General features: G+C 38.5%; 1 protein-coding gene across 2 annotated transcripts; it reads right to left on the reverse strand.

The window, feature by feature from the left end:
• Positions 1-4,855: 4,855 nt before the first annotated feature.
• LOC103717042 (NOI-like protein) lies at positions 4,856-11,407 on the reverse strand. Of its 2 annotated transcripts, none has more exons than XM_017845185.3 (4): positions 11,229-11,407; positions 5,742-6,263; positions 5,337-5,540; positions 4,856-5,165 (listed from the first exon to the last, which is right to left on the reverse strand). In XM_017845185.3, the coding sequence occupies exons 1-4, from the start codon at positions 11,232-11,234 to the stop codon at positions 5,130-5,132; spliced, it is 768 nt and encodes a 255-aa protein (XP_017700674.2). In that variant the 5' UTR covers positions 11,235-11,407; the 3' UTR covers positions 4,856-5,129. The 2 variants fall into 2 exon arrangements, with proteins under 2 accessions (XP_017700674.2, XP_017700673.2); XM_017845184.3 differs by having other exon boundaries at positions 5,742-6,269.
• Positions 11,408-13,560: the final 2,153 nt, after the last annotated feature.

The raw sequence follows: 13,560 nt of genomic DNA on the forward strand, positions 1-13,560 counted from the left end.
GGTATGGATTTTCTCTAGATGCAAAAGCTTTTCTTCCAACACATCCCGAATCCAATGATACCTCACATCAATGTGCTTCGACCTTGAATGAAAGCTGGGATTCTTGCTAAGATGAATGGCACTCTGATTATCACAAAAGAGAGTATACTTTTCTTGTTTCAAGCCCAATTCTTGGAGGAATCTTTTCATCCACAACATTTCCTTACATGCCTCTGTCACCGCAATATATTCGGCCTCTGTAGTGGACAAAGCAACACATTTCTGCAATTTGGACTGCCATGAAACAGCTCCCCCTGCAAAAGTCATCATGTATCCCGATGTAGACTTTCGAGTATCAATATCACCAGCCATATCTGCATCTGTGAATCCTTCTAGCATAGTTTTTCCATTTCCAAAGCATAAGCAAGGTTTGGAAGTACCTCTAAGGTATCTAAGTATCCATTTGACTGCAGCCCAATGTTCTTTGCCAGGATTCGAGAGAAATCTGCTCACAACACCAACTGCATATGCTATGTCTGGTCTTGTACACACCATGGCATACATCAAACTTCCTACTGCTGAAGCATAGGGTACATTTTGCATCTCCTCTTTCTCCCTTTCATTTGTAGGACATTGCTTGTTTGTGAGTTTGAAATGATTTGCAAGTGGAGAGGAAATCGGTTTAGCCTTTTCCATATTAAACCGCTCGAGCATCCTTTCAATATACTTTTCTTGTGATAGCCAAAGCTTCTTGATCTTTCTATCACGAGAAATTCTCATGCCAAGCATTTGCTTTACGGGCCCCATATCTTTCATGGCAAATGACTTGCTTAAGTCTTTCTTCAACCTATCAATTTTGTTAGTATCACGGCCAATAATCAACATATCATCTACATAAAGCAATAGAATGATAAAATTACCATCACTAAACCTTTGCACATAGACACAATGATCGGATTTTGTCCTCTTGTAGTCGTGGCCCATCATGAAAGAATCGAACTTTTTATACCATTGTCTTGGTGCTTGTTTAAGCCCATATAAGCTTTTCTTCAACTTGCAAACAAGATGTTCTTTGCCCTTAGTTTTAAACCCCTCAGGTTGCTCCATATAAATTTCTTCCTCTAGGTCTCCATGCAAGAAGGCTGTCTTCACATCAAGTTGTTCAATCTTAAGGTCCATACTAGCTGCCAAACCCAATATAATCCGAAGAGATGACATTTTCACAACCGGAGCAAAAATTTCATCAAAATCTATACCTTTCTTCTGACCAAAGCCCTTCACAACTAATCTTGCTTTGTACTTAGGTTTTAAGCCGCTCTCATCCTCCTTTAATCTGTATGCCCATTTGTTCTTGAGTGGTCTCTTACCCTTAGGAAGCTTTACCAAATCAAAAGTATGATTTTCATATAAGGATTTTATTTCTTCTTGCATAGCTTGAAACCATTTATCCTTGTCCTTATGATTCTGCACTTCTTGTATGCATTCTGGCTCCCCCTCATCTGTAAGAAAAACATACTCTGAAGCAGGATATCTAGATGATGCTCTATGCTGTCTAGTAGACCTTCTGACCTCTGGTTCTGTCATTTCAGACTGACTTGATAGCTCACCATGTTCTGAAGCTTCACTGTGACCATTATCACCTGTAGAACCCTCACTAGCACCTGTATCACTATGCTCACTGTCATCCTGCACATCTCCTCTATCATCATCATGTACCATAGGTGGAGGAACTGGATCAAGATTAATTGGAGAACTGTTCAAATACTTCGGCTTCTCTTGCTTTCCAAAGTCTTCAATAAATTGATCTTCAAAGAAGACAACATCTCTACTCCTGATCACCTTTTTGTCTTTTGGATCCCACAACCTGTATCCAAATTCTTCATGGCCATAACCTAAGAAAATACATTCTTTAGACTTTCCATCAAGCTTAGACCTTTCATCTTTTGGAATGTGAACAAATGTCTTGCATCCAAACACCTTCAAATGACTGTAGGATACATCTTTTCCTGTCCAAACTCTTTCTGGCACATCACCATCCAAAGGAGCCGATGGAGAAAGGTTGATCAAATCCACTGCAGTCCTCATAGCTTCACCCCAAAATGGTTTTGGCAACTTTGCATGAGAGAGCATACATCTGATTCTCTCTACAATTGTTCTATTCATTCTCTCTGCAACTCCATTTTCTTGCGGTGTTTTAGGAACTGTCTTTTGGAGCTTAATGCCATAGTCTTTGCAATATTTTTCAAATGGCCCTCTATACTCACCTCCATTATCTGCCCTGATGCACTTTAGCTTCTTGCCTGTCTCTCTTTCAACCATGACATGAAAGTATTTAAATATATCCAAGACTTGATCCTTGGATTTCAAAGCAAAAGCCCATACCTTTCTAGAATGATCATCAATAAAAGTAACAAAATAAAGTGCACCACCAAGAGTTCTACTATCCATCATGCATACATCACTATGTATCGAATCTAGAATGTTAATTTTTCTAGATATAGGTGTTCTATGAAATGCAACTCTATGTTGTTTTCCGGCTAAACAATCAACACAAGTTTTCAAAGACACACCTTTGGTATTTGGTAGCAACTCCTTCTTGGCTAGAATTTGAAGTCCTTTCTCACTCATGTGCTCAAGCCTTTTGTGCCAAAGCTTTGTAGAGAAATCATCATCAATTGTATTCACCTCTCCTTTCTTTAGCTTTGCTTGCATCATGTAGAGAGTATTATTTTTCTTTCCTCTTGCTATCAACAAAGAGCCTTTTTGTGAGCTTCCATTTTCCTTCACCAAAATGATTGCTATAACCTTCATCATCAAGCTTGCCGGTGGAGATTAAATTGAGGCGGATATCCGGAACATGTCTAACATCTTTGAGTAGCAACTTGCACCCTGTATTGGTCTCTAAACATACACTCCCCATGCCAACAATTTTGGATAAACCATCATTTCCCATCCTAACACAACCAAAATCACCAGAAGTATAGGATGTGAAGAAACCACCATGTGGAGTGATATGAAAAGAAACACCAGAATCAATCACCCAGTTACTATCTTCATATGCAAGGTTGACACAACCATCACTAACAACAATGACATCTGCATCAGCTGCAACTGCTGTAACATCCTTTTCCTCTGTCTTTGCTTTACCTTTTTCTGTGTTCTGCTCTCTTTTCAATGCTCTGCACTCTCTTTTCATGTGTCCTAGTTTGCCACAATGATAGCATTTTATGCCTTTCCTTGACTTTGACCTGCCCCAGGATTTATCTCTATTGTAAGGATACTTGCTTTTGCTTCTACCTCTTCTTTCTGTCACAAGAGCCTCAGCTTCAGGAGATATTCCCTGTTCCTTTCTTCTAACCTCTTTATTTAGCATGCTATCCTTTACCATATCCAAAGTGACCTTGCCGTCAGGTGCAGAATTGCTTAGAGACACCACAAGAGTCTCCCAACTGTCTGGCAAAGAACTAAGAAGTAACAAAGCCTGCAACTCCTCATCTAGGACAAGCTTCATAGTAGTCAACTGATTCACCAAGCCTTGGAAGTCATTCAAGTGTTCTGTCACACTTTTCCCATCTTTATACTTCAAGTTGACAAGCCTCCTAATCAAAGAGGCTTTATTCTATGCAGTCTTTCTCTCATACATGGCCTATAATTTCTTCCACAAAGAGAAGGCATTGGTTTCTTGAGCAACATGATGAAACACAGTCTGATCAACCCATTGTCTAATTTGTGCAACTGTCTTTCTATTCATTATCTCCCATTCCTTGTCAGTCTTCTCTTTTGGCCTAGCCTCATCTCCATGGATAGGTTCATACAAATCCTTACAATAAAGGATATCCTCCATCCTAGGTTTCCAAATGGCATAGTTGGAAGATGTCAATTTAATCATGCCTCCCATAGAATCCTCCATTCGAGTCACACAAGAATTTTATCAAACACCTTGTAGGCACAAAACCTGGCTCTGATACCACTTGTTAGGAAAGACCCCTTCACTAGATGAAAACTTTCCTATCTTTGTGTGAATAGAATGAGAATACCACAATAATTAATCAATGTAAGAACTACCAAAAAAACAAACCACAAGAAAGAGACAAGAATTTTTAGGTGGAAAAACCTCCAATATGAGGGAAAAAAACCACCGGACCTAAGTCCACCACAAACCTCCACTATCAACAATAATGGGCTTACAAAGTATCTTCTCTAGGCTAAGCTAGAGGATCACATACATCAAGGATCTCTTCCTTGGATGACAAACAAAGAGTTTATATGAAAAAGAGTTTAGGCTCCAATAATAAAATGAGAACAATCTCACCGAGTGTAGGTTTGCACAAGGTTCTTCTTCCTCTTGAAATGCCTTGAATAAGATCTTCACCTCCTCCTTGAGATGGATTCCACAAGCACTTCTCCCAAGACGGCTACCCACTTTTTTTTCTTCTCATCCACCCTCTAATAGAATAATTAACCCTAACCCCTCTTTTCCCTCTTTTTGTTTTCTTTTTTTTTCTTTTTTTTATTTAAATTGTTGGGTCCCACCTCACATAAGGTGGGACTCGGCCAACATAAAGCTAGTAAAGAATAAGAACTTCAAATTGATTTGGCTTAAGTTGCATAAAATTTAGCTCCGGCAATTGAAGACTAGCTCAGAGAGTTGCTATCGGAAGGATATGTAAGGAAATATAAAATATATAAATTAATTTATCTCATCCTATCAGCTTAAGATTTTGGGACGAGTGGTGATTTCAATACTTCGGGGAAATCTGTGAGCCTAGCCGCAAAACATGCCGGAAACAAGAGCTTTTTATCAATATATGTGGTGAGTAATGTTTGAACTGCTCTCGGAACGCCGCATGTTGCCCACGCGAAGGTTACAGTAAAGTTTCATGTCCCGGCTCTTTGTTATTGGAGACTTTTATTACAAAAAAACTTTAATCCTTTATCCCAGTTTCTTCTTACTCAAGTGGATGCTATCCTCTTGTTTGATAATGATTTCAAATCAAAGTATATGCTCACTGTAGCAAACAATCTCTCTCTCTCTCTCTCTCTTTTGATGTAAATGGTGGCAAAATGCCTTTTGATGTAAAGGGTACAGTCTGAAACTCGGATGAGAAGCTTGTAAGAAAATATTCATCAAACATTCTTGCAGTTGATGATCATTCTGCAGCGGTAGGAAATAAGCAGCAACACATCTGCAGAAGGATGACAGGGATGAGGTGAAGAGTGGTAGAGGAAACCGAACCAAATGGACCACGTCATGTAATTGGAAATTTTAGGTACTATGCTCATTGTAATTTGCTTGTCTTGGTTAATATTCTCCTATATTCTGTATTATAGAATTATTTTGAACTAAATTCAGATACCTTCGATTTTGAGGAAGCGTGACTGGAGTTATTCTGCCTTTCTGGATACGTCATTGTCTTGGCTGGAAGTGTTGGCAATTTAGTTGCAGCTATCTGCTTCTCTTCTTTAACTTTGTTAAATATGACCGTAAAACTCTCAGCTGATTTGGGATCTGTCTCATCCCAAGAACCAAATCTCGGCACCGACGGGGCTCTGCGTTGTGGCTGTGCCAATGGAGTGCAATAAAGTCAGCTAAAAGACTTGAGCAGCATATAAATTGTATGTGTAGTCTGAAACATCATGTTTATCAATTTCACCATTTTATGCCTTTCAGAAATTCATAATTTTCTCCTCCTTTCAAAATATTCCCAAGTTGCAGCAACAAAGTCACTAAACATTAGGAATGACACACAGCAAATACTTACAGCTTTGCCCTCTAGAGAGTTTCCTGCTTCTGGTATAGCTTCATGCAGTGGTAATGGTGAAAAGCCATGACTACCTTCAGCTGAGTCCTTATCTGTCCTGCGACGATGTCGAGGTTGCAGAAGTGAGTTATCGGAATTGTTCTTATCACTGCTAGGCACTGAGAGACGGCTCCCACGGTTCCTGCTTCTCTGTGGACCCATATTGACTCTCTGGAAAGTAGATCTATGAGGCAGTGGAGCTTCCATGTATCTCTGAAATTCACCATCTTCCCTGCTGTTATGTTTCCTGTGATGTTGTTTCACCACATGATAACCAGTAGATGTATCATTGTGGTGTTTTTGGCAACGTTTGTGATCTCGAGCAAATGTCCCGGGATGGTAAGCTTGTGGATTTTCTTCAGGATCATTTGGGTTAAGAATCTTTGATCCAGCGCCTTTGTCTCTGCGCACCATCTCAAAATATGTAGTATATGGAATATTTTCGCCATCCCAATTTCCAAACTTTGGTGCATGAGCAAGTTGCTGTAACTTGTGATACAAACAATATATAAGAATGGCTAGCTAGCCATTTTAAGCTTTGAAAAGTCCTTAGCTTCTTATAAAATAGAAATAAAAAGGTCCTTAGCTACACTAGATCAGGGAAGGGGAGAGGAGGAAAAAATCCTACTGATGCAGAATTATTGGATGAGGACCATCGAATATTTAACAATCATCGGCCACCATGAAAGGAATTTTTATCATGAGACATTTTGTCCTAATTTTGCACGACATAAAATATGCAGTGGTGCAGTAGATGTACTGACAGAAATCTCAATTAACTGAGGTTGCAAGGGCAAACTTCAATATTAATAAATGGAACCAAATGTTCGAATCATGTAACTGCTAAACTGTAATTACTTTACTGGAAGTTTCAATGTGGCGCATAATAACCTTTTGAATATTAATAGTACAAAAGGTGAGCAATCAAAATAGAGATCATGTGGACATTAGTAAAACAATGGAACTAAGAAACTAAATTTCTCTGGGCACGAATTTCTGAAAAAGCTTCTTTGGGCAGGCACTGGCTAACTGAGACAGCTTTGATATTCCTATGGCATATCCTGACCAAGCCCCAATTGATTTGTTAATTCCAAAGGGGACTAAATTTTTCACATTTCATTTTTGGTTTCTAGGAATTTTGAAGAATGAAGATGATGAACTGTTTGGACTATCAATTTGGATGGCCACCATTCATTTCACTATTTCAGAGACCTGCAATATGGCTAAAACAAAATACTGGTAAACTTAATAGGAAATACAATTGCTCTCACCTTACAAGAACTGTTAACATCAACATCTGTTTAATAAGCCATTACATGGTTGCAACAAAAAAGTAGCACTACTGCTTTCCTTTTCCTCCCAGAGATCTCTCTAGATGAATCAATATCTGCTTCTAAATATCTTCCACAATATAATGCATCTATTATAAATCTTCGCATCTTTTGTAGGCTTCTTTCTTGACATCCTTTTAAACATACTAATTTACATCGAATGTACATTAAGAAAATGGTAATGTACATGATAACCATGTTCAGGGACTGTACAGATAGCACTCGCTAGGATGCCCTCCAGCTACATCTGATGGGTTAGTTTTCACTTTATTTGTGTGCACTCCTCTCTCCAAAGTACTGGACCCACCATTTGTCTTGTTGGAGGGAGGCTAATATGCAATCCTAATCAGCAATCTAGACAATCAAATCTTGCCATGGCATTCATGTAGTTAGATATCTGAATTTTCAGAAGCTTGCTACTTGAGAATGACTGTTCAGCTTCCACATACATTATTGTCCTAGATAGACAAATATTCCAGCTCAGAAAACTTTATTCGATCCAATGTACTTTCAGTCCACAAAACCCCAGCTGAAATAATCAAAATTTTCAACCTGTAGTCTTCTTCAGATGTGTACTTTTCTTTGCAGTGGATTCAGAACACCTGAACATATCCTACAAATTGTTTATTTACTTTACCGACCTGATACATATGGTCTGAGTAAAAGTCCTTTTGAAGCAGTATGATCTTGAATTTCTATGGACTAAAATTCAGGCAATCAGGTTACAGGGTTTCCTGAATGTCACTCAGATAACTTCAGCACATAACTTCGGTGGGTGTTAGCAGGCCAAACTAAATAGCAGATAACTTCAGCAACCGTGCACCAATTTTAAGACATACAGCGAACCTAAATGCACATCACAATGAGTCGCCTAATTGGTAAAGACATCAAAAAATTATCTGAATATTTAAATTAAGGTCCTCTTTCCAATCCTTATTTGTGCAAATATATGTTGAAAATAGCTAGGTTCGTTTTGGAAAGTATCAACTAATATAGAATTCAATCTCTCACTAGGTTTCTTTCCAAAGTTAGCAACAGAATGGCACCATTAAATAAATCTTTGGCTTCTCAACATTTACTTTCTTCAAATGACTGACCGCAAAAATCTCCATATAGCCCCGATCTTGTAGCTTTGCCATTCCACCTTAGTATGTTCTTCAAGCAGAACTTATGGAGGTCGTAAATGGCTAAAGGTTCAAATCTATATAAATCTAATCATAAGCACTACGATCGGCCCGTGATCAGCCCTAATGGATCCGTGATGTAGTGTTTCCTAGTCCACATAGGTTACAGATCGGGTCCGCTCTGATACCATTTGTAACAACCATGATCTCACCCAAAAAAGGCTAACCAAAAGGTATTATTTGGGTTTTTGATCCTGTATAAATACCCAAGATCTACCTAGCGAATAAACGATGTGGGACTAAACACACGCTCGCACGGGTCTTCATAGTAATACCAATTATTTAATTAAACACTTACACTAACTCCTTATTTGCAGTCATTTATAGATAGGTCCCTATCTCCTTTCCCTGACACTCCACCATGATTGGAGCTCCTCTCCTTGCACAACCATGTCTCAAACCTTTGTTGCATGTCTCACTACCATCTACACATTGGTTCTCCAACAGTTTGCCGTTAAATAATATAACTTGTATGCCTCCTTGGATATACTCCTTCCAGATTTACTCTTCAACGGATTCTTAAATTGCTGGATATATATTTGCTTTAAAATGAAAAAGTACAAAGCGAAAGAGAAAAAACACTTATCGAACACTTAGTTTGGAACCATTGAGCCTCTTTTTTTTGCATATGTTCTTCTTCTTTCTTGACAATGTAACTCATCATTGTTGTAAATATGATTAATCTTCAATAAAAGCCGGGTGGCTCCTTTCTGCCTCCCCTTTACATCAAAAAAAAAAAAAAGGAAGGAGAAAAAACACTAAGTATAAGGAAGGGTTGGTTTTTTGACTTATGATGTCCACCAATACTTCGTAGCATAAACTAACCAGAAACTTGTTGTTCCTTTCTTTCCCATTTTATTTTAAGAGAATGAAAGAAAGCCTTCCATATGCCAAATGTACAAGGGCTTCTCTATTCTCCCTGTTCATTGTTGCGCAAGTGAAAGCCCAATAGTCCATTTGCTATTTTGGCTTCTTTGATGCTTCTCCCATTTGATTAATTTCTCAGTTCAGATCCTCACAATGAAAAACAAAACAAACAAAAATGGCTGACAGCTAAAACAGCCTATATTCCTTCTTGAAGCCTCATGAACTTTATGCCTTTTGAGAACTAATATGGTGAGAAACCATGCCACTACAGAAGGAATGGGGGCAAAGGGGGAGTCCCCTACAAAATTTTATCGATTACTTTATAATTTTTTTGTGTTTATTTTCTTTCATAGCTCCCTTTCAGGTGCCTATTATTTATGGATGACTATCTTTGCTTGGATATTATTGATGGGAGGAATTGCTAAAAGGCCGCAACTTTGGCAACCTAGCTTAACCTCTAAATCCATCAACCCTAACCCAACCCAACTAGGTCTCAAGTTGAGATTTTTCTATCCAAATTCAACCCAACCCCATTATAAGCCAAATTCGGGTTGGGTGGATTAGCGGGTCTGGCCAGGTTAGTTGGGTTGTGCCATGTTAATTGGGTTTGGTTGAACTAAGTAGAAGTTTTACCGTAGAGAAAAAGTTAGAGACATTTCTTAGGAATTAATATTTATTAAACAGAGATCTCGGTCATTCACAAATTTCAATGACGCACTTATATATTAATTTTAACATGATTAAAGAATGGCACATCTTTCAAAGAATTATGGATGGTACATCTTTTAACTAAGTTGTGTGTATATCAACATATTTGAGAGGGTGAAATCTTTCTGTAGCTTCTTTACTAATTCTAGATAAACAGAATACCCTTAGTCTACTTTGGTATGTACCTAGGACCAGAATATAACCAACAGTTCTATTATTAATATAAACTGAGAAGAAGTGGGAAAGGGAGCAACAATTAGCTTTAGGCCCTTCAGGTTTGACAAGGCACAAGGGACAGAAGGGAGGCTAAAAGCATGGCTCAAAAAAGAACCTTGTCAATTGAGTGTTTATTCTTCTTAGTCTAGCAACTATAATTTGTGTACCCTCTGGTGAATATAATCATCTAGAAGGGGGAATTTCTGATAGGGATTGTATCACAGAGTTGCAATATTTGTAGCTGTGCCGGACATTGATATGTAGGTTTTCATTTTTTTCCAAAACAAATAGTTTGGAAACTTTTCAACTGATTAAGATTTCACCCATAAATTTCTTTTTACCTTATTGTAATTCATGATTTTTTTTCTGAATTTACATGTTAGAGTACAGAAGATTGGATGGCATCCTTTTTTAAATCATACAAGATACAGTGACAAGAAAATTTAAATAAAAAATGCCTCGAAGCTTTGAAAATACAGATAATTAAGTATCATAGTTGTGCTATTGGCTGTAAGCTTCGCTGCTGTCATAAAGCTACATCCTTATCTGGTTAGCAAAAGATCGAGCATAGCAAACTACATTAAAATTATTACTAACCAAGAAGCATCCAACACACCACAGAGCTCGCCTAAAAGTTTCAAAAACATAATGCTAGATTAAGCAGCAAAATATGCAAGCTGAGACTTGCTGTAGTAATGGTTTGAATTAATAGGATTATGACTAAGTTCCAGATTGTATGGAAGTGCTGTATGTTAATGATCAATCTGATGCTACGTATTTCCTATGTTTCAAAGGAAGCTCTATCACCCCGAAACACACACAAATAACAGCAGACTTACTTGCCCCAAACCACGACCTCCATGCGTCAATGTCTCAAACAAGAAACACGGTTATCCTTTTTACACATAAATACATCACAAAGCATAATACCACGAAAACCCAATCAAAATTCCATATCAAAATCACTTCGCCAATTCATAAATAAGAAAACACCCAAGATGAGTGAAAACAGCCGAACCTAAAGAGTAAAACTTTCTTCATAAGAATAAAGATGCCATCAAGATTAAACAGATCGATCACACAACAAAGCAAGATAGAAAAAAGAGCAGTGGAGACAGAAGCCAAAGAGAAGTTCTACTCACGGTCATGGTGATCCAAAAGAGCAAGTGCTTCTACAGCGCAAAACCAGAAAGATTGAAGGAGTCAGCAGTAGCTGGTTTTGAGCCTTCTGAACACAGAGTCTCATTAGATAATTTTAATGTTTATTAGAGGAAGGCGTGACGTGGAAGAGCCAACCAACACGGCACCAACCAACACCGTCCCCCACGGCAACGCATATCCTTCTACACGTTCTCCCTCAGTAAGTCAAGTATCCTCTCGTTCTTTCCCTTTGTCTTCTTGTCAGTACCTTGTTATCACTTTCCTCAAAAAAAAAAAAAAAAAAACTTGTTATCATTATCTTGCATTTCATAATGCATGGGACCAGACCGGAATATTCGCTTCCTCTCCCACAGCCATCATCAGGTGATATCTTGGATTTGACTTTAACATGCACACGAGGCTTGGTAATCAATGGTTAGACACTTAATTAGTCGTATTATCTTGTTCCGGGAGACGGGGTTGCTTGGGGTTGAGCATCTCTTGATGAGTGTGCGGATCATTGGTGGAAAGATATCAAGATTTATTGATGTTTTAGGGCTCGTTTGGTTCACGGGAAAAGAAGGGGGGAAAGTGTGGTCAACGGGAAAGTAATGAGATACCTCTTGTTTGGTTGGAGTTTTCAAAGGAAAGTTGTATTCCCATGGGAATGTGATTCCCACATTTCATGGGAAAGTCTTTCCCATGAGAAACATGGGAAAGTTACTTTCCCATGAGGCGGGAATCACTCCATTTTTACTTTTTCCCAAAAAGTCCCTTCAGCATTAAAGAAGCATTAAAGAGGCATTAAAAACCTAATTTTTATTAAGGGCATAATAGGAATTATATATAACTTTCCTAAGAAAGTGGATGGCCAACCAAACATAAGCACCTTGGAAATTTGTCACTTTCCCATGGTCAACCAAATATGCCAAAAGTACTTTCCTAGGCATTCTCTTCCTAGGAATTTGTTTCCCAAGAATCATATTCCTAGGAAGGAAAATGTTTCCCGCGAACCAAACGAGCCCCTAGGCTTTAGTTGTCATCGGGACTTGATGTTTTAACTTGGAGATTTTGTTTGCTTGTGGATCTCTGGTCTTCTTTTTTAGTGATCAATTATCTCCAAATTCCAGAAAATGACTCCAATGTCGCTTGCCAAACCTTCCGAAATACTAATTGCTATTGAGAAAGTGATTAAAATTATCTTTTCAAGGTCATGCTCCTTCATAATTTTAGTGAGAAACAAGTTGATGGTGCTTCCCCTCTTGTGCTGATACCGGAGATTTAAGTAGCAATTCTTAAAGTGGCAGCTAACTTGCTAGTAAATTCTTCCAGGAAGAGGGCCCGGGCCAGGGCCAGGGCCAAGCAGGAAAAGGCCGAGATTATTTGGGAGGCTTCCTCTATTTATTAAAAGTAAAAAAAAAAAGTGGGAAGCCGAAGAATAAGTAGCAAGTTGTATAGCTCCAATTGTAGATGAAACCAACCTAATTGTCTTTAATGTTAGATGATATAATCTCTAGTATCCAAAGCTACAAGCTTTGAAGGACCTTGCATTACATACTCAAGTGGATGCCAAAATGGTTTGTCCGAGGGAAAATATGGGCGAGTAGAACCTTTATGAGAAAAGTTTATTGCAATTAGGAAAGTCTTACAAGGCTCGGAGTATGCAATCCCTGAAATGAAATATACAAATATTGGATCCCTTTCCTCTATCCCTTTTCTTTTAGGATAGTGTGTTCTAAATTTTCCTAGACTAGATTAATCTTTCTTTTTACACCATTAACTTTCCACTGGAAAGGAATGCTGCATTCTATTGCCACTTAGAACCAGTCCGACCTAGATGTCGAGTTGGTGGTGGTTGTTAGAGTTTCCAACTCGTCTACCATCTAGATTGGAGAGGTCGGATAGAATCTCTAAATACCTCTACGACGATGTCTTGGTGGAGTTGAATGGTGGAAGAACGGTTTTCGACGATGCTGCGACATTGGCTCCGACTTAAAACAACAAAAAATAAGGGATTCTATCCACTAGAATATGTCCAGTGAGGAACTCTCCGATGCCTAAGTCAGACACGACTCTCAAAAAATTGGAGAATGACTAAGAGGAGTGGGGAGACAGTGCAAGAGAGTTAAAAAGAGAACTTATCTGGAGAGCCTCTAAGAACGCAATTTATAGGCGAGGACCGAAACCCATCGCCGAGTAATTTGAGGAAGATATGCTGGTTGATAAGGCACCAAATCATGTATCTCGTCCATAAATCTTTCTCACATTCTCGATAGTAGGATTTGCTCGATACATCGTTTAAGAAACAACTAGCTATACAGTTATGAAGAAAGT

This window comes from Phoenix dactylifera, chromosome 1 (genome assembly GCF_009389715.1).
Source record: "Phoenix dactylifera cultivar Barhee BC4 chromosome 1, palm_55x_up_171113_PBpolish2nd_filt_p, whole genome shotgun sequence".
Taxonomy (NCBI): domain Eukaryota; kingdom Viridiplantae; phylum Streptophyta; class Magnoliopsida; order Arecales; family Arecaceae; genus Phoenix; species Phoenix dactylifera.

What these genes read in the sequence shown, in the direction of transcription:
- LOC103717042 (XM_017845184.3), bottom strand. An exon ending in ACTCTCTAGAGGGCAAAGCT is followed by an intron (nt 5,541 to 5,741) that starts GTAAGTATTTGC and finishes CCATTGGCACAG; the next exon opens with CCACAACGCAGAGCCCCGTC. An exon ending in ACGCTTCCTCAAAATCGAAG is followed by an intron (nt 5,166 to 5,336) that starts GTATCTGAATTT and finishes ATCCTTCTGCAG; the next exon opens with ATGTGTTGCTGCTTATTTCC.